This window comes from Elgaria multicarinata, chromosome 2 (genome assembly GCF_023053635.1).
Source record: "Elgaria multicarinata webbii isolate HBS135686 ecotype San Diego chromosome 2, rElgMul1.1.pri, whole genome shotgun sequence".
Lineage (NCBI taxonomy): Eukaryota > Metazoa > Chordata > Lepidosauria > Squamata > Anguidae > Elgaria > Elgaria multicarinata.
In genome coordinates, this window is record NC_086172.1 from 167,418,079 (window position 1) to 167,440,136 (window position 22,058).

The 22,058-nt window shown below is 42.8% G+C and overlaps 1 protein-coding gene across 1 annotated transcript in view; it reads left to right on the forward strand.

Annotated features, from left to right (window-relative positions):
• LOC134393157 (60 kDa lysophospholipase-like) overlaps positions 1 to 22,058 on the forward strand; it is a 94,997-nt gene that overhangs the window by 57,386 nt on the left and 15,553 nt on the right. The window contains exons 11-13 of the mRNA XM_063118119.1: positions 655 to 750; positions 3,150 to 3,313; positions 12,222 to 12,308. Coding sequence (XP_062974189.1) covers positions 655 to 750; positions 3,150 to 3,313; positions 12,222 to 12,308 — 347 coding nt within the window. The remainder of the gene's footprint in view (positions 1 to 654; positions 751 to 3,149; positions 3,314 to 12,221; positions 12,309 to 22,058) is intronic.

Sequence of the window (22,058 nt, forward strand, 5' to 3'; positions counted from 1 at the left end):
TGGATTCATTGGAATACAGAAGAGAGGACTCGTGTCTTCATACAACTGAAAGGGATAAAAAGGCCATCTAATACAAAACCTTGTTCCAGAACATGCTGTATCCCAGACCTCTGAAGCAGGCATGCGTCAGATGGTGCTTGCAGCACAACCATCTTTATTGCCTCAGCCTAGGGATGTCCGTTGCTGGAATTCCAGAATTGTGCAGTGTGTATATTTGAGAGCTACAGGCTGTTCCCTGAACTTCAGGAATGTATTGCACATTTTTTGGGGGGGGGGGATTCTGCAATTTGCGCAAATTTCTGAGCAATTTTTTGCGCAAATTATGCACATTTTCCATAACTTGCACAAATTTGGCTATAGTTTGTGCAAATTGCAGGACCTTACCCCCCCCTCCCCAAAAGCACAAAATTCCCAGAAAATCCGCAAACTGGCCCAACTTGCTGCAGATTGAGTTGAGTTCTGCAGCAGAAACTGAAACGCAGCCTGGGAGGCGAAGCCTGGGAAAACCCGTTGAACTCCATCCCCTGAACGTATTTCTCTAATGTCCCTACTTTACACAAGCAAATCAAGCTATATGCAGGCCTGATTAGAAAGGATTACGAGAAATAAATACGTGTGTGTGTACATTGCTAATAGTTTATTTTACTTTCACAGGAACTAGCAGCTATTAGGGATGCTTTGACTCCCCCTTTAGCTTGTGTGGCTGCAAAAAATGGTGACTTGGAAGCCCTAAAAGCGTTGCAGAACATGGTAAAAATCTCTTACGTGCCGTATTTTATACAATCACTCAGATGCTGAGGATGAGAAAATCTCACCCGCTATGACCACCGCAAAGTGCATTTTGTATATTCTACCAAATGCACCTTCTCCCAAGTAGTTGAAGTGAGAATAAAAAAACTCGAAGTAATCTCACAACAGGGAAAAATAATTTCAGTTACCCGTATTTCTTTGATTCTAAGATGCCATCGATTCTAAGACGCACCCCATTTTTAGAGATGTTTATTTGGGAAAAAAGGGCATCTTAGAATCGAAGAAATACTTCCCTCACCGCCCAGCCAACCTCCCCCCCCCCCCACGCTTTCTTCTAATGGTTGTGTCCTTTTCTTTTTTCCCTCTGTGAGAGAAGGAACCGCCGTTTGCGTGGGAAGAAGGGGGGGCGTTGAAACAAAGAGTAAACAATATTTTCGGGCGAGGAGAGAGAGGAGAAGACGCGATTAAGGAGCTAAAACGCTTAACTCTCCAGTCCCGCTCTTTACTTGTCTGTGCACCAGGGGACGACGACACGCGAGTAAGTCCCATGGAAATCGATGGGACTTACGAATAAATTTGCCTAACAAAAAAACAGGCGCTTACCCTCCCAGCTCGAGGCTGCTGCAGGAGCTTCCTCTTTTCCTCTTACCGTATTGCTTCGATTCTAAGATGCCAGCGATTCTAAGACGCACTCCATTTTTAGAGCTGTTTATTTAGGGAAAAAAGTGTGTCTTAGAATCGAAGAAATACGGTAGCTATTTTGATCCATTAGAAAGAATACAAAAGTTAACAGCAGAATAGAGCTAGGGAGAAATCTGAATAACTGCTGACCTTTATATTTTCAAAGCGAGAGCAGACCTCGTTTTTGTCCCAGGAGATCTTTTTTCATGCCATGTATGGTTTAACAACCTCATTAAGTCTGCATAGTACATCCTCCAAAGCAACTTAAGACGATTACAAGTGCATATTTCTCTCCTTCCCTCCCTCCCCGCACATCTTTTTACTTAATATCCAGCCTGAAGAAGAGTTCTGGCGAAGTCAAAACCTTGCTCGCCATGTTGTAGCTCATCCTAATAAAGCTATCACCGAGTTGTTTCTTTTGGGTTTCAGCAGGGAGTCATCCGATAGTTATCTGAAATAGTGTGAACTGATAAAGGGCTTGCTTGTAGTGGGGGGACGGGGACCAGGATCTTGTGTTCCTGTCTTTCAATTATTCATAATAAGGTTTTCAACGAGCCCACTGCATGTAACAACTGTATGCATGTAGGTCCCTCAGTGGGTGAAAGGGTTCCTTGAAAAAGCAGGGGTGCCCTGATCAAGTGGAGGAGCCCTGTGTGTGTGCATCTGTACAAGTATACAATGGGGGGGGGGCTTTTCATAGAATCATAGAATAGCAGAGTTGGAAGGGGCCTACAGGCCGTCGAGTCCAACCCCCTGCTCATTGCAGGAATCTGCCTTAAAGCATCCCTGACAGATGGTTGTCCAGCTGCCTCTTGAATGACTCTAGTGTGGGAGAACCCATGACCTCCCTAGGTAACTGGTTCCATTGTCGTACTGCTCAGACCTCCTTCCTATCTTTCTTCTCTCATCTCCCATTATTGCCCCGCTCGTGCTCTTCGCTCATTGAATGCCATGTTTCTTACTCGCCCTAGTATCTCTACTTCTCTTGCTCGGCTTCGTCCATTTTCTCTCGCTGCCCCTTATGCCTGGGATTCTCTTCCAGAGCATTTGCGGATCACGAGTTCAATTACTGTTTTTAAAGTTCATTTGAAAACTTTTCTTTTCTTTTCTACAGCTTTTAGAACTTGACTTTGTTCTTACTTTCACACTGTGAGTTTTATTGTCTCCTGTGCCTATTTAGTGCATTCTCTTCCCTTTCTTATTGTATTATTATGATTTTATTAGAATGTAAGCCTATGTGGCAGGGTGTTGCTGTTTTATTGTTCTACTATGTACAGCACCATGTACTCTGATGGTGCTATATAAATAAATAAATAAATAATGAATAAATGGAGGTTGATTGTGTGCAATCTCCCTTTCCCCTCCACGTGTTCGCATAAAATATGAAGCGGGCTTCTCTTTCTGATTGTTTCTACCTACTTCAACTATCTTGGACTGGCATGCAGAAAGTAACCACAAGAATTAGAATCATAGAATCATAGAATAGCAGAGTTGGAAGGGGCCTACAAGGCCATCGAGTCCAACCCCCTGCTCAATTAATCCATTAATCCTCAAGACCATGATAAAAACCAAAATTGGGAAGGAGATGTTTCCTTGGCTGTGTTGGTCTCAAGCCCCGATCGTAAACTGGGAAATGCTGTGGGTGTGCAGATGAGACTTTCATTCGGTACGTGAATGATACTTTTCAAGACCCTTCTTTTTAAACAACTTTGTCACAGGGTGGAAACCTGAGCTGTGGGGATTATGATGGCCGCACCCCTCTCCATGTTGCCTGCTGTGAGGGTAATTTGGAGGTAGTCAGACATCTGCTGGAGTCTGGTGCAACCGTGTATGCAAAAGACCGATTGGGAGCTACTCCACTAATGAATGCTATCAAGTTCAGGTATTATTATTATTATTTAAAAATGCAGTTTATGTCAATTTTATTTATTTATTTATTTATTTATTTATTTATTGCATTTTTATACTGCCCAATAGCCAAAGCTCCCTGGGCTGTTCACAAAAATTAAAACCATTCAAAGTATAAAACCAACAGTATAAAAGCATGATATAAAATACAATATAAAAGCACAACCAGGATAAAATCAGCGGCAGTGCAGAAATACAAATTTAAAATAAAAATTTAAAACAGCAAAGTTAAAATTAAATGTATAGACTGTTAAAATGCTGAGAGAATAAAAAAGTCTTCACCTGGCGTCTGAAAGTATATAGTGTAGATGCCAGGCGAACCTCCTTAGGGAGCTCATTCCACAACCAGGGTGCCACAGCAGAGAAGGCCCTCCTCCTGGTAGCCACCTGCCTCACTTTCTTTGGCAGGGGCTCACGGAGAAGGACCCCTGAGGATGACCTTAGGGTCCGGGCAGGTACATAAGGGAGGAGGCGTTCCTTCAGATAGCCTGACCCCAAGCCGTTTAGGGCTTTAAATATTAATACCAGCACTTCAAATCAGGCCCAGACCTGGAAGTCAGTGAAGTTGGAAAAGGACTGGTGTGATGTGGTCTCGTTGGCCAGTCCCTGTTAATAAAGATGCTGCCACGTTCTGTACCAGTTGAAGTTTCCGGACTATTTTCAAAGGCAGCCCCACGTATAACGCGTTGCAGTAATCCAAATGAGAGGTTATGATTGTGTGGATAACTGTAGCTGAGCTATCTCCATCCAGATAAGGACGCTGTTGGTATATCAGCCTAAGCTGATAAAAGGTGCTCTTTGCCACTGAGTTCACCTGTGCCCCAAGTGACAGTTCTGGATCCAAGAGCACCCCTAAATTACGAACCTGATCCTTTAGGGGAGTGCAACCCCATCCAGAACAGGGTGAACATCACCTAACTGTACAGGCAAACCACCTGCTAACATTACCTCTGTCTTGTCTGAATTGAGTCTCAGTCAAGCTCTTGGAAGAATAACAACACAGGAAGATAGAGAGTGTCCTTATACTGAGTTAGACCAATCGTCCAGCTAACCTAGTACTGTCAATATTGATTGGAAGAATCTCTCCAGGGTTTCAGGCAGACGTTTTTCCAGTCCTAACTCATAATGCTGGGGGCTGAACTTGGGGTCTTCTGCATGCAAAGCTTGTGCTCTACCACTGAGCCACAGCCCTTTCCTAGTAAAAGCCTGTGGTGCTTTATTGAAACCTCGTTCCACTTTATATAGCGCTTTAGAGTGGTTTTGGCCCAGATGGTTTCATGAACAGGAAGGGCAAATGCTTCACACTTCCTGTTCCTTTGCAATTCTGTCTCTTCCAGAATAAATGTCCATATCTCTCCTGTCTTGTAGATTTATAGGATGCCGTTGCATCAAGAACATGCTTATCTCCCAGGCGGTAGGAATGGAAAAGTCTTTCAAATAGGACAGTGTCATGAAGGAACAGGAAGCATAAGGCACTCATGCTTCCTGTTCTCTCTACAGCTTCGTCACATTCAGATCTGTTCTTTGCTGGAAGAAAACGTGTGACTATTGAATAAGCTAAATACATTTCCCCCTAGAACTTCTTTTAGAGTTAAAAATGACTGATTCTTGGGTTCCTGAAAAAAAAGTCTAGAGAAAATGTTTTGGCCACATATAGTATAATATATTTATTTTTATTTATGGAATTTATTACCCGCTTCTCATTATAAAATCATCCCAAAGCAGGATACAATTAATAAAACACAGTAAAATCATTCAATATCAATAAAAAAAAACCTCAGTCAAAGAGAGGAGAACAGTAAATAAATACGTTTACACAATGCAGCAAAACAAATTCAATCAAAAGCCTGCATGAACAAATAAGTCTTTAGTTGGCGCCGAAAGCTTGTAGGATTCAGTGCTGACCATATATGAGGAGGGAGGGAATTCCACAGTTAGGGTGCTTTTCATTGATAATGACTGCTTTTGGGTAGGGTGACCATATGAAAAGGAGGAGAGGGCTCCTGTATCTTTGACAGTTGTATAGAAAAGGGAATTCCAGCAGGTGTCATTTGTATGCTGCAGGACCTGGTGAAATTCCCTCTTCGATACAACAGTTAAAGCTGCAGGAGCCCTGCCCTCTTGCCCAGGTACAAAAGAGTGCAGGGCTCCTGCAACTTTAACTGTTGGGATGAAGAGGGGATTTCACCGGGTTCTGCAGCATACAAATGACACCTGCTGAAATTCTCTTTTCTATGCAACTGTTAAAGATACAGGAGCCCTGTCCTCCTTTTCATATGGTCACCTTTATCAGTGCTAACTTTGCTAAATCTCTCTCTCTCTCCTCCCCACCCCCCAACATTTACAGGATTCAAAGCAAACAAAGCTTTTTTCTTAGAGTTGGTCCAGATTCCTTAGTAGTTATTCCGGTCTGGTCGTCATACTCCTGGATTAGTATTTTGCACTACAGAAAGGTCATTAAGGGTACAATCTTATGCATGTTTAGACAGGGAAAAAATCCTACGATTCCCAGTATCCCCCAGCTAGTATGGCTTTGCTGGGGCATGCTGGGAGTTGTAGGACTTTTTTTCTGTCTATACATGCATAGGATTCCACTCTTAGTCACTTGGCATGCAATCTTAATACTCACTGTGACAATCAGATGGCTAGCCAAGTCGTCCAAAGACATGAAAAGTGGACAACAATCTCTTAAAATTCTTTAGAGCAAGTTAAACAAACTTGCTGGTGAACTGAGGTGGCGCTTGTCCAACCCACCTATGCAATATGTTCCTGCAAAGAGCTATGTGTGTTTTAACCACACCCAGCGACTGCCTGAGGAATTTCACATGAGCATGTTATTCAGATTCTTTTGCTTTACCACTCCCATAAGGAACTCCTACTGGGATGCTTGATCTTTTTAAAGCTGCCGAAAGGGGAGTTGGAAGCCGTCTTTGGATTCAGGCTTATGCTCTCTTCTCAAGTTGAGAGGGTGAATTAAATTGGTTGTCCGTTCACAGAGGCTTCAGGCCTACTCTGTCAACAGACTTCACTGCAAAGCTTAAGGTGGAATTGTATCATTTAAAACCGATAGAATTAAAACATGGCTAGACCAGGCCTATATCCCAGGATCAGCCCTGTGTTGGGAACGATGTATGTTGATATGCCTCAGTAAACTCTTTTACTGAAGAAACTCCACGTCTGTGAGTATTTCTTTTGAGAGGGCAAAAGAAATACTTTTGATGCACAGGGGATCCCAGGAGCAGGGAAGGATGATCCCTCCCTTGACCCGGGATATGGCCGTACCCTTTAATCCTGCTTTTTCCGCGGTCTTGGGATGATCCCGAGACTGCGGAACGTGTGGCTGGGCATCGCAGATTGTCCTGGCTTCTCACGAGTAACCGTGAGGAGGTGGGATGGGGGGAGGGCGAGGTGTGTGGTTTTTTTTAAAAAAAAAATTAAAAAGTTCGTGTGCTCCTTTCTCGTTCGTGTGCTCCTTCCTCTTTAAAAACCGAAATCCAAAATGGCGGCCACGATGTCGCGCGCCGCATGTAAACGAGTGGGACAATCTCGTGATCATAAAATCGCGAGATAGTCACCCTCCAACCCCGTTGTCTAGCCATGGCCTTAGTTAGATACTGCAGGTGAAACAAGTTTGCAGAATTAATTATACACAGAAAGGGAATTTAGCTATAGAAATAGTTTATGCTAGTAGTACAGATACATAGAATTGGGGTAGTGGAGGAAAGAATTGGTGGTTGTGCAATCCAACCTTCTATCCTGAAGCATGATCCTCTTATACTTAAATATCTAAAACGTATCTGTATAACAGGAGGATGTGGGACTAGTTCACTTGATCAAAAATGTCTTGGCTATATTATGATGTTCAAAATCAACGTTTGACTAAGTGAATTGATCCTTAATTTCTCACATTCCAGATTATAATGTATCCAGCATTAGTCATTGAACCCCTGTGGTTCTCAATATGATTCCAGAGATTCTGTATTGTTGGTAGCAATTAGCCTCAGTACTGGTTTTGTTTAAGTAGGGCAGGTTAATATGGGTGGAGGCATTCATAAAATATTTTGGCCCCAAGCCATCTAGGGCTTTAAACATAAGCCCTAGCACCTTGAACTGGGCGCCATAGTGAATAGGCAGCCAATGTACCTGCTTCCAAACTGATGTAATATGTTATCTAGGCACTTCAATTGGAATTCTAGCAACTGAATTCTGTACTAGTTGAAGCTTCCAAATAGTTTTCAAGGGAAGCCCCACATATATTACACTGGAGTAATCCAACCTTGGAGGTTACCAGAGCATGGTTCACTGGAGCCAAGGCTATCCCTATCCAGGAAAGGATGCAGCTAACGAACCAACCAAACCTGGCAACAGATGCTCCAAGCCACCAAGGGAAAATTGGTTCCAAGAGGGTGCTGTTGCACCATGTCCTGCTTGTTCATCCCTGGATGATGGCTGGTTGGCCACTATGTGAACAGAGTGCTGCACTAGATGGACCATTGGTCTGATCCAGCAGGGCACGTCTTATATTCCAGCATGGCACTCCCCCTGAAGGAGCAGGTTCAGTAGCTCCAAGCTATGAACCTGCTCCTTCAGGGGGAATGCAACCGCATTCCGAACAGGTAGTACACCAACTTCCCATACCAGGGAACCGCCTATGCACAGAGCCTCCACCTTGTCCGCATTCAGCTTCAGTTTATTGGCCTTCATCCAGCTCATTACCAAATCCAGACAATGGATCAGCAGCTCCACAGCCTCACCTGACTCTGATGATGAAGAGAAATAGAGCTGAGTGTCATCAGTGTAAATCCCAGTGTAAATCTCCAAATCCCAGATGACCTCACTCAGTGGCTTCATAGAGATATATAAGAGCACGGAGGTGGGGGGGGGCATTAAGGCGGAACCTTTCAGGATTCTACAGCTCATGGGCCAGGTAGTCAAGCAGAAATCCCCCATTAGAATAATAGAATCATAGAATAGCAGAGTTGGAAGGGGCCTACAAGGCCATCGAGTCCAACCCCCTGCTCAATGCTACTTTCTGAAAGAGACCTTTCTGTGCTCCTCCCCTTCAACCTCCACTCACAGAATTGATTTAATTGAATCAATAGCTACTGAAAGATCAAGGAGAATCAACAGGGTTTCACTCCCCCATCTCTTCCGACAAAGGTAATCCATCAGGATGACTGATGCTGCCTCTGTACCAATCCCAGCGTAATCCTGAACTGAAATGGGTCAAGACAATCCGTGTCACCAACAGTACTTGGAGTTGGACAGCCATCACCCTCTCAAGCAACTTGCCCCAAAAGGCGATATATGTGACTGGGTGATAGTTCTTGCAATCCTCCAGGCTAAATGATTGTTTCTATAGAAGTGGATTCATGGCTGGTTGCATCTGGGCTTCTAGCAGGCCACTGGTATGGCATTATCTAGGATGGTGTAGGAGAGCCAGTGTGGTGTAGTGGCTAAAGTGTGGGACTGGGAATTGGGAGATCTGAGTTCTAGTCCCCACTCAGCCATGGAAACCCACTGGGTGACTTTGGGCCAGTCACAGACTCTCAGTCCAATCTACCTCTCAGGGTTGTTGTTGTGAGGATAAAATAGGAGGAGGATTATGTACACACCTTTGGGTTCCTTGGAGGAAAAAAAGTGGGATATAAATGCAGTACAACAAATAAAACATGCATATTATGTGCCCGAGTTCCCGCAATCCTTCCCTCTGAAAAAAGGAAAGAAAAAGAAGCTGGAAGGGTTGTGGGAATGGAGTGTAGATGTGGTGCGTGTTGTGTTTTTTTGTGCCATAAGGCCAGTGTGCACAGGCCTGAACATGCACATAATATTTGTGTGTTTCCAACTGTGTGGACAAACCCTTTGGTAACCATTCTGGGAAAGCTAAATACCTAGCCAAAGATAGCATGTGATTGCTTATACTTCTGGGTAAACATGACAGTACTTTCTCATCTTCAAGTATATTACTTTTAGAACTTTTAAGGGGATGGAGAGAATCTTTACAAGCATAGTCCTCCAGGTCTTTTCCACACATTAGAAGTGCTTCCACCTTTTGAAGTTTCTAATGCCTGGTGTAAAAGGTCAGTTCATTGTTTCTCACCGAAGAGCCAAAAGAATGAAGCCATTCAAGTTTAGGAGTGGGTTACATTTCTTTAAACGGCTGATGGGAAATGCACTTGTGCCCCCCCCCCAATCGCTATAAATCCTCACTTTCTTAACTCTCGGGCAAGTCAGCAGTGAAATGCAGAAGTCATTAGCCATGCTTGGGTCCCATTGAAGTCAATGGAAGAAGTTTGTTGTGACTGACTAAAGTTCCATTATTTCAGGACAACTAAGAGATGGTGATTGCAATTTACATATTCAAGGCACTGCTTTACCTGCATAGTAAGTTAGATTAATTATACACAATTAAGTTTACGGCCCACCCACTCATTGACCTGGTTCGTACAACACCGCCAGGTCTTCGTGGGTTGGTTTATTTATTTATTTATTGCATTTCTGTACCACCCAATAGCTGAAGCCCTCTGGGTGATTCACAAAAATTAAAACCATGAAGTACAATTCAAACTATAAAACAAGCAACAGTATAAAAACACAGTATAAAAGTACAATATAAAAACACAGCCAGTACAATATAAAAACACAACCAGGATAAAACCAAGCAGCAATGCAGAGATTTATACAGATTTAAAATACAGATTTAAAACAGCAAACTAAAAAGACTATGGTGAGAAAGTGTTAAAATACTGGGAAAATAAAAAGGTCTTCACCTGGCGTTGAAAAGAGTATAACGTAGGTATCCACAATGAGCCATGGTGCATGCTGTGTATGTAGCCACAGTTTTCAATATGCAACTTGTGATCAGAACGATAGGGGTTGCGCTGTGTTGTACAAACCAAGCCATTATGGGGTATTTGAAGGCTAAACAACTCCTTAACAACCTCTACTAGTAGTAGAGCATTGTGTATTCAAAATGGCGACCACACGATGACCTGCCCATGTCTTGTAAACCGGCCCAGTGGATTGAATCCAGAGTAAGTCATACTGAAATATTTAACCCATTGAAATATTAAACATGTTCTCCACAGAATGTTAAACAAGTTCTCCTTGATGTCTTCTGAGGAGAAGAGAGTTTTCAAGTACTCCGGTAGCTCGGTCACTGTTCCAAGTCTGTTCAGAATGTGCACATATTCCACAACAACCTAATTGTGTAAAATGGCCTCTGTGAGACTGTCATTTGTAACTGACATTGCAATAATCCCAAACACATTTCTTCAGAATTAAGTCTCATTGAGTCCAATAGGAATTAGGCCCTAGCAAGGGTGCGTAGGATTGCAGCCTGAGAGGTTGGGATCTCAAGAATATGGATCATGAATTGGATCAAGTCAATTCTTTCTTTCACCAGTTGATGTGCAAGTTGCTTACATTTTTCCTTGAACGTTTACCGATATAAATGTTGGGTTGCACTGTGGAATAAAACGTAAATACAATTGCTGCCTCCAGAAAGTGGGGAGGGGAGAATTGTCCTTGATTATGTGTTGTGTCTCAAGGAACACTTGTGATGAAATACTTAAGATGATAAACAAAACGTGAGGTTTGTAATTGCAGTAGAAGTTAATAATACATCTCAGCTAATGGAATACAGGATTGGATAATTCTTTTATTTTTCAGAGGAGTGCTGTGGCAGTGTGATTTAATATGTATTTTTCACTGATCAACAGAAGCAAAACAAACAAACAAATAAACAAAATACTTCTTTGGGAACTCCTATTCTTCATACGCGATAGTGTTCTTTCTGAGTCATATCTGCCAACTCTTATGCAAGTTTGTGTCTTCGCAGTTACCTTAGAAACAAACAATAGGGAACATTTCCAGCACACTGTTTCCATATGCTGTTCTGAACATGTTACATGCCACATCTGATTTCCCAGCAACAAAATGTCTTTGGCCTTTGATGTGGCCAAATATTGCAATGAAAAGATTCGGCAGAAATGGATTTGATTTAAATCACGATTTAAATCATTACTCAGAAAGGCTCGATTTAATCATGTGACGCCCCCCCCCCCCCAAAGCACACTCTATTCATTGAATTTTTTGAAACTTAGCACTTAAGAGGTAAGGGGTTGATTCTGTGTACATGGATTTGCAAAGGAACAATGGGATTGTGATCTCTGCAGACACAAATTCACAGTTTTGAGAACTGTAAAACCAAGCATCTGTGATAATATCTTCAAAATTGCCCAATAAGCTTACAGAAACCTCTAGAAGAGCATGACATTGTGAATAGATTAATGGAATTCATTTACCAAAAAATTTAAACATTGCATGAATATACAGCCTTATGCTACATAATTAAAAACTAATCCTTATTTCATGATGAATAACCTTTGGACTATACTGTATCTTAAATAGAAGACTATCTTTAGATAGATTTTTTCTCAAAAAGTATTTTATTAAAAAAATCCGATTTAAATTAAAAAAAAACTGATTTTTTTTTATTTCATTTTTAAAAAATCATTGATTTTTATCCACCCTGCTTATGACTGAATCATGGGTATATTGAGTTGACCATGTGCCTGAATTTGATTGTCAATTAGGCATTGATATAAATGTGTCTGATATTATTTTCTTCTATTTATTTTATTTATCTGCTGGCATATTGATTGATTGATCGCATGTCTATACCACCAAATAGCTGAAGCTAAAGTTTAAAACCATGCAATATAAAAAGTTAATGTAAAAACTGGGGGGGGGGGAATTAAATAAAACCAAAGTAAAAACCAAACTGAAGTGACTTTTCTTTGTTAGTGTGCTACAAGTGTTTCTAGGAAGATACTAGTGTGATTAAGAATAAAGTTTCTCTTTCCTTCCTTTTCCTAAAGGCACAATGATGTGATTTCCTTGCTCCGCACAACTGGAGCTCACCTTTCCAGCCAAGAACTCTTGAATGTTGGAACAGAACTCTGCAGGTAAGAAAAAGCCTGTTTAATTTCTGAGACTACACTGTAGTGTGACAGGGGATGTATAAATTTTGAATAATAATAATAATAATAATAATAATAATAATAATAATAATAATAATAATAATAATACCTTTATTTGTTACCTGCCTATCCCTCCGGATCGAGGCAGGGTACAACATAAATGCAAATGCCATAGAATACATATAATTAAAACATTTAAAACTAATACATTGCATCTTAAAATTCAATTGGGTAGGCCTGCTGGAACAGATCAGTCTTTATAGCTTTCTTAAAATCTGGAAGACTGTTAAATTGATGAATCTCTACCGGCAGGTCATTCCATAATCTGGGAGCGGCAGAGGAAAAGGTCCTCTGTTTTTGTTGACTGGAATAAATTCTTCTCAGAGGATCTGTGTGTGCAGGGCGGATTGTACGGGAGAAGGCGATCCCACAAGTAGCCTGGATCCAAACTATGTAGGGCTTTAAAGGTGATAACCAACACTTCATACTTTGCCCGGGACTACATAATTGGCAGCCAGTGAAGAGACTTTAAAACTGGTGTAATGTGGTCACCCCTAGGTGTACCGGTGACCAGCCTGGCTGCCATATTTTGAACTAGTCTGTTTGTGTTTTGAGGATTGTCAGGCATCCTTCGTTCTGTTGTCCACTCATTGACGGAATCAGATTTTTTGTATGAGAATTTTGTTTGTTTGCAAATGCTCATTTGTGCTAATCCACACTTGCAGTGATATGTTTTAGAACAAGTGCATATTTGCAAAATTGAACAAATCCCCCTCCCCCCAAAGTAAAACCGGTCCACAAGTCTTCAGAATCTGCACGATTCAGGGGAAAAGGTGGTCCTCTGCAGAACCTGCAGGTTGGATTCATAGTCACCTGAAATCATTTGAATCCATTGCGAACTTCTCCAACATCCCTCAGTGTGACTCTGGACTGGTTCATACCTCTATATATCATCACTTGATTTCTCTACCCTCACATACTATAGTTGTTGACTTAACAATGGAATGTGCGAACTGATTCCATTTACAGCATTGTTTGTGGGGTTTATCTGTGGAGGCCCATTCACACAACACGTGGATGTCATCCTTTCCTATTGCAGCCATCACGTGAGGCAGGCCTTTCTTCAATATTGTATAGTAGTAATAGTTGAATGATAGCTGGTTGGCTGATTAATGGGCAGAGGTGATCTTTTTCAAAAGCCCTACCTGGCACATGCTGGCGAGGTAGAAGGGAGGGAGGAGCAGCATTTTTCTTTTCCATTTCCAGGGGTTTCTTCTCCTCCTCGTCTAACAGTTTCCTTCCCATTGATACTGACTACTCCAGCACTGGCATAGTTCTTCCCCTGTTCTGGGGGCATCCTGGGGGCATAGGAGGCCTTTGGAACCTGTGCTTCCACATCCTCTCCCAACATGCCAAGGGAACACCCCCAGAACACTTATGTTCTTATGCTGAGGTTCTATATAGCCACCAACAATAGACTTATTGTCTGTGAATGTAGGAATTTCTGGTTGGGACACTTTAGGTGAACTGAGTTGTTACGATAAGAGAAAGAAGAAAACAGCTGTCTTGCAAAGTTCCCAGAGTACTGCATCACAGAAATTGAAGTAAGACTAATTTTGCTTTCTGCATTCTGGCCTTTCATTCCATAAAGAAAACTAATATAGTCTTCACCCACCGGTTTGACAGGGTTGGAATTTGCTTTGTCAAATCTTAACTCAGCTGTCAGGATTATTAAGGGGAGTGGCTATAAAAGAAACATATTATTTTACAAATGAATTGACCCCACACTTAGCCTCTTCTGCCCTCTAAAGAACCTGTTTAACTGGCTAGTCTTAGAGGACGGCAAAATGCTTTGGGGCTTTCAACAAGAACCAGAAAAAGAAATAAATCCGTGTATGATGCAATTTTGCACCAAGGCAATTTATGAGCCATGACTAATTTTCCACTTCATGTATTTCTTTGTTTCTTCCATTTTGCTGTTGTGAGTTGACTTCTTCTTCTTTCTTTCTTTTGGTCCAAATTTGATTAAAGCAGCACGTAAAGTGGAGAGTCAACATGTTCAATTGAGATATTCCTTTAAAACGTGGCGATTTCATTTCTACATTTTGCGGGAGCAGCCCAACTTGGTGGCTAGATGATGTTTTAGGGCTGCTTCACACTTGGCAAAATTCCTGCATGGAAAGGCACTTTTGTGTGGGGAATGCATGGTCTATATGAAGATGGTCGTGTGTGAAGATTGCACCAGTGAAGTCTGGTGGCTCCGATGTCAGTGCAGCGGTGAATCCGCTCCGGGTTTCATTCTGAACCAGTCAGAACTCTAAAGGAGCTATCCAAGGTGCGGAAGCACCTTGGATAGCTCCTTAGCATTCTGACTGAAACCCGGAGTGGTTTCACTTCCCCACTGGCATCAGATACCAGCCTCCACTGGATTGCATGTATAGTTCCCCAGTATCACCACCTTGCCCTGTGTATCGGCCAGTTGCTGTTGCCCCACCCCTGTACACACAACAAAAAAGATCCATGAGCGCCCATAGCATGCTGAACGATGCACATTTTCTTAGAATCATAGAATCATAGAACAGCAGAGTTGGAAGGGGCCTACAAGGCCATCGAGTCCAACCCCCTGCTCAATGCAGGAATCCACCCTAAAGCATCCCTGACAGATGGTTGTCCAGCTGCCTCTTGAAGGCCTCTAGTGTGGGAGAGCCCACAACCTCACCAGGCAACTGATTCCATTGTCTTACTGCTCTAACAGTCAGGAAGTTTTTCCTGATGTCCAGCTGGAATCTGGCTTCCTTTAACTTGAGCCTGTTATTCCGTGTCCTGCACTCTGAGAGGATCGAGAAGAGATCCTGGCCCTCCTCTGTGTGACAACCTTTGAAGTATTTGAAGAGTGCTCTCATGTCTCCCCTCAATCTTCTCTTCTCCAGGCTAAACATGCCCAGTTCTTTCAGTGCACATTATCTTGTGCACACAAATAATGGTGCAAGGAAATAATACTTCACAGGGAACAATATTTCAGAGCATGTGCTTCGCATGTCGTTGGTTCCCGGTTCAATCCCTGCCATCTCCAGTTCTGAAAGCATTTCAGTTAGCAGGACCTGGGAAAGGCCACAGACCTGTTTTACCTCTTTCTGCCTGAGGGCTGAATTCAATTTTGGAGAAATTCTTGGGGGCCACATGGTAGCGGTGAGCGAGTCTGAAGGCAAAAGGGGCAAGGTAAAAATACCCCCAATATTATCTTTTTTTATTTATTTACAATATTTATATACCACATCCCATCCAAAAGATTTCAGAACGGTGAACAACAAATAGAATAAAATAATAATAATAAAATCACCATATTAAAAATACAATTTTTAAAAGAACAAAGTTCTGATAAAAACCCCAGTACTGATAAAACCATGGCGGATCATTCATGGAAAGCTTCCTGATTCAGCAGTGTTTTCAGCAGGCTCCAGAAGCAATATAACATTGCCACCTGCCTGACTTCCAAAGGCAGGGAATTCTGTAGGAAGGGGGCCACCACACTGAAGGCTCTTCTCCTGGATGGCTTCCAATCAGAACATAGATCCATGCGGAATCGCCAGGAGCACGCCCTCAGAGGACCTTAGCGATCGGACAGATTGGTAAGGGAGAAGGCGCTGTCTCAGGTATCCTGGTCCCAAGTTGTTTAGGGTTTTGTATACTGGTACTAGAACCTTAAACCTGACCTGGTACTGAATACGCATCCAGTGCACTGCAGCAAAGAAGTTATATGCTGAAAAGGGGCAGCTCCCGGCAACAGCTGAGCTGCTGCATTCTGCACTAGCTCCAGCTTCTGGAGCGGCTTTAAGGGCAGCCCCACATAGAGTGCATTGCAGTAATACTAGCATATTTTACCTCAACGCCCTTACTGCTATTAGCTAAACCTTAAGAGAGGTCTTGCAGTCCTGCCTCCGACTGTGTGCAGCTACTGCCAGTGAGAACAAACGAATAGTTTGACCTAGCGTAAGGCAGATTCCTATACTTTAAGCGCCCACTGCGCACAAATGGTCTCTCAGAATACGCCACTCTTGTTTGTGAGCAGGGAGACTGCAGGAGTGGGGTGGTGGAAACCATTTAACTTGATTACTCCAGGGGGAGAAGAAATTCTCTAACAGTCCCCCCCCCCCCCGAGAGTGGAGCTCACCAGGTGCTTACAGAGAGATTGCAGAACTACTGCAGAACGATTCCATCTTCAGAAAAAAGATGGAAGAAGCGATAAGAAAACGTGAGAGAGTTACAAATAGAAGACAATATTGTATGAACCCCTGCTCCACCCCATCAGATGCCATGAATAAAACAGGATGATTGCATCAAAGTGTGGTCTGTTAACACTTAGCATGATCAGTGACAGCTTCTATCTTTTCCCCCCTAAGGTGTTTTTGTTGTTGCTGCCGCTGCAAGTGGCAACAGCAACCAACTGTGTTGGCAGACCAACACTATTTTGCATCCTCCCTAATGCGCGGGACCAGGGCTGGCCCTGCTGTAACAGAGTCATGCACCTGCATCAGGCAGTGGAGCAGGAAAGAGTGGGAAATTGCAGCACTTCCTGCCCTGTCTTTACCAGGAGGGCTCAGTACTTCTTCCTACTGCGGCCGGCTGTGGCTTTGGCTTTGGCTTTGGTTTTGGTTTCAGCTGCCACTGCCACCCACCCAGCCCACTCGCTTGGTCAGCTGCTCCCTCATTAGTTCAGGGAGCTGGCTGCCCACTTGTTCCTGTCTACCCGTCTTGTGCCCCAGCTGCCTGTGGGGTTCCTATGAGTTATCGTGAGAACTGGCCCTGGCTGACCTCTTCTGGGAATTTGCTGGACCTCTTGTGATAGTTGGGGCACAAAACGGGAGCATGCCAGCAGGAGCAAGTGACCGGCTGAGCTGGCTGGCTGAGCAAGTGAGGGAGAGGCCAGCGGGCAGCCTGGCTAGCCAAGCAGGGAGCGAGGGAGGAGGCATGCAGGAGCGAGGGTGGCATTAGCAAGCAGGTAGGCTGGCAGAGTGGGTGGGGTGTGTAGCAGTGCTGCCTGGCTTGACACAGCAAGATATCTTGGGACAGTACTGAGCATCATCCTGGAGCATTGTGGGAGAAAATGGCACCAAAAAATGGTGGAGAAAATTCCGAGATAATTCTGCAGAGTGGCCATCTTTCTCTGAGGTGAGGGTAGAAGAGATGAGGAAACATTATCTCAGAATCGTTCTCAGAAAAACGTCTGAGAAATTTCAGCTCAGCTCTGGTATGAATATGGGGTAATACCTGTAGGCCTCCCATATTCCTTTTTGCAAAAAAAAAGAAGAAGGGAAATGGGTATCACCTATCTGTGAAATGACAGAGGGGCCTGTAACTTGCTGATGCGGCCCACTGCATATAGAGTCTTGTCCGTGGCTTCCGATGTGACCTGGCTCACAGTTTTCCTATCATTAAATGCAAAACCAGGTTTCATGTCGCAGAAAAATATATATCGCAGGAATATATGAATCCATTCTAAAAATGTCTCTGCAAGATCTTATTTGACCAGAGATTATGTTTGATTGACATATCTGTTACAATAACTAGGAGAAAATGCCGTGTGCCTTGACCTGTTCATATTTGGTTGTCACCCCAAATGGAAAAATGCAAGGAATGGGAGTGTTCAGGATGGGGGAGAAGAAACCAAAACCCCTTTTTCTTTCTTTCTCTGCTCTCTTGCCTATATATCAAAATGCCAGTTAATGAAAGTCCAAGGATGCTTTCATTCAAGCCTGTTATCATAGCCCATCTCCAGGCTAAAATGCTGTTCAATTCAGATCACAGCTGTCTGGAAAAATTATGCTTCTGACAGAACTTTGACCATGCCTCTAATACCTGATTATCTTTCTGGCGAAATAAAATATGGAGTGGGTTTTTTTTTTATGATCTTAATCTGTCATCTGTCCCGGCAGTTACGAAGACTGCATAAAAAGGCACCAGCGGGCCGGCTAATAGGAATGGTATCCTTGAATGTGCTGGAGGCAGAATTATCTTCCCCTCATGCGAAATCACTACCCTGCTTATCAAGGCTCTTCACTAACAGAGAGGCATAATCTCTTCACTATCTGGGTGACACTTTTCAGCAATAAACATCTCAATCTCTCATAGTGGCTTAGCACGCTTCATGCAGGGAGTTGAGGTAGAAAGATATGCAAGAGGTCCTGGGAAAAGATGAGCAAAAACACCTAACTTTGCCTCTTAGACAGGCCTGTACAACATGTGGCCCACTAAGCCAGTGCTAGCTCCAGGTTTTTGAGGGCCTTTGGGCAAGTCACCTTCACTGCCCCCTGCCCTCAGTGACTCTACCTTCTCACCACCACTGTCAGCAGCTGCTATTGCTCCTCATCCTCTTCCTCATCACTGCTAGCCCTTGTTTGCTTGACAACCAGAGAACCAGGGAGTAAGCAGGCAGGGGCATCTACTGCTCCCCTGGGTCAGAGCAAGCGGTGGGTGAACAAACGGTTTGCAAAGGTGAAGAGAAGGAGCAGGTCCAGGGGGCTCTTGTTAGTGGACCCCTACTGAGGTGTGGGCCTTTGGTAGGTCCCCAACCAGGCCTACCCTTGAGATATGCACCTTGTATATGATGGGATTATTTAATACTGGTGCCCCCTGTTAGAAAGGTAATTAGCAGAGAAACACAAAAAAGGCAAAACAGAACGAGCGTTTACCAGCCCCACGTGCACACAGGCTATCTTAGAACAATAAAGATAAACAATAATATTCTTGCATATAAAATGCAGGTACAGCACAGAATTTCAAAGAGTTTGTTCAGTCTGTTTTGTGTTCCATTACTCAGGCAGGAGCGAGGGAGCTAACACATGTGCTCCCAGCAATGGAGGAGGGTGGGTGGGTGGGGAGAAAGGGAGGAGTAAAAGGAAGAAATAGCAGAAAATCACATTGTAGGCTATAGAGATCCTAAGGCTAACTGTGGTCAAAATTCTTATGAATTAACTAACTGCAACAGTGCCCCTTCCAGTAAGGTTGCAATATTCCCAACAGCATGGTGAAGATCTAGATGGGCAGCAAAAAATGATTGTTGTGTCCCTGTTGGCTGGTGGACTGTGTTAGTCTTGGTGGGTACAGGTTCTGCAGGCCTGAAGACTTCTTTAGATGAATGTGTTGCAGTTTGTGTGCATGCACTTCTGAGTGGCGTCTAGTTTTGGGGGGTTCCTAGGCTGGAGACAGATGAGAATTTGCAGGTTTTATGAAAGAACCCATTGTTGTCTTGGGCGTATGCCAGCCTTCTTCTAAACACCTTCAGATATTTTGGTCTTCAACTCCTATCAGCCCTAGCCAGCATAAGCAATGGAATGCTGGGAGTTGTAGACAAAAACTACAGCAGTTTGGGTAAGGCTGGTAATATATGCTCCCATTTCTTTTGTTTCACCATTATGTCTGGCTCAAGGAGATTTTGTAGGTTTTTGATGAAGCAGTTCAGAAACCTGCAAGAGCTGAGATGATACAGAGGATACTGGACAAAAGAAATGACTATGTGCACCAAAGGCAAAGATGATTCTGTTGCACCACTTCCAAACCTCTTATAAGTTGTATCCAGCCCAGATCTGCCCCATGTGCTCAAGTAAAGGCTGCTTTACATATACCGTATTTCTTCGATTGTAAGACTCCATCGATTGTAAGATGCACACTAATTTCAGTACCACCAACAGAAAAAAAAACCCGAAGACACCCCTATGATTCTAAGACGCACCCCATTTTTAGAGATGTTTATATGGGAAAAAAGTGTGTCTTAGAATTGAAGGAATACGGTACATCTGCCAGGGTTCCTTCTATGACCTGGACTCCTTAAGCAACTCTTTAAGGATTTCTGCCCCCTTAAAAGTCCTACCTTCCTTCATTTTACCTTTCCCTTCCCAGTAACATGGGGTTTAGGCTTCAGATGTGGGGTGAGTGACACTCCAGACATTTGTGACTTAACACAACAGTTTACTAGTAAAGCAAAACAAGCAAATTACAAGTAAAGGCATTTAGTCAATACAACTGAGTGATACAAAGGCATTAAAAGAAAATGAAACTTGCAAAAATGCAAGTTCTTTTACCCTAAGTTGTTTCTTTCTGCTCCTTCCATAGGCTCTAATCTTTGTCTGGCTTTGGTCTGTCTCACTCTTTTGTACCCTCTTTCCCCAAAACAGGAAGTAAAATTTCTACATTCAGGAAATGAACCTTAACTGGAGAAATGAAATTTAACCAGTGAATGTACCTTAGGGTGACCATATGAAAAGGAGGACAGGGCTCCTGTATCTTTAACAGTTGTATTGAAAAGGAAATTTCAGCAGGTGTTATTTGTATATATGGGGAATCTGGTGAAATTTCCTCTTCATCACAACAGTTAAAGCTGAAGGTGACCTGCCCTCTTTTAAATCTGGTCACTCTAGTATAGCTCCTGCAGATTTAACTGTTGTGATGAAGAGGGAATTTCACCAGGTTCTCCATATATACAAATGACACCTGCTGAAATTCCCTTTTCTATGCAACTGTTAAAGATACAGGAGCCCTGTTCGCATTTTCATATGCTCACCCTAATGTACCTTAACGGGAGAAATGAAACTACTCCTCTCAGGGATACCCCGTCCCAACAGAAATCTCCAGGCCTCTATGCCTGAGTTTATTAATTTCACAATCTCACACCAGCATTCAGAGGATTGATGCTTTCCCCCCATGCCAATTATGTCTTTTTTGGGAAGGTGAGCTCCTTTGACATGCTGCAAGTTAAGAAATTGCTTGTGGTTTGTGGGGCTTTGCCACATTCAAAAACATGGGCAAACCAGTTCAATAGGTACATACATAAACACAGCAGATGACTTTTTCTGCTGCTATACTCTCCCTGTCAACCAGAAAAAATAGTGATTTACATTTTGTCATTTTTATCCTGAAATATCGATGCATGAGGATCTTCGGTTTATACACAAACTCAGCTTCGCAAACTCCTTTCTCAACCTTTTACGTAAGATTGTTTCAGTAACAAGTTTTCTTTTCTTTTTTTAATACATGAAATTCAGCTGAAGACTTGTTCATTAGATACACTTATGAAATCTTTCAACATATTACTAATCTTGTGTATATCTAAGATGGTGGAAAGGACCTAATTAGTGATGCATCTGATGAAAGAGTTTAAGTAAATCTCCTGACTCATTATGAGAGAAAGGGTTGGAATCTGAAAGGCAATTTTCCCAGGCCAGGAACATCATTAACCCAATATATGAACCGTGAGGAGAATGGTTTGGTTAAATAAATGACTTGTGCTAATCAATTCCATTGCTGTTAGTGGTGATATCTTTATCTGCTAGGAATCAGGGAGGGTATTCCGCTATCTGTGAAGTGCTATGAAGAATCATAAAAATGGGAACAGAATGGTTAAAAGTTTGTATGCTAAAACACTTTTCTGTTGAACTGGTCTATTTTCTCTCTCGTGTCCTTTTTGAAGCACAAGAGGCAACCGTGTGTGTGTGTGTGTGTGTGTGTGTGCACGCGCGCATATCGTATTTGCTTTTGAGGTGATTATGGCCTCATATGAATTCGCAGGGGAAAGGTATTTATTTAAAGAGGCCCCACATGGAATGCTTAAAAGCTGTTACATCAGGCGGGAAAAATGTAACTTTTCAGCGTTTTCTGTGATGATAAACTGAGCCTGCAAGTCAGGGTGAAAATGGGTTATAAATACGATACATATGGCCATCCTTTTATTTGAGGTGGGGT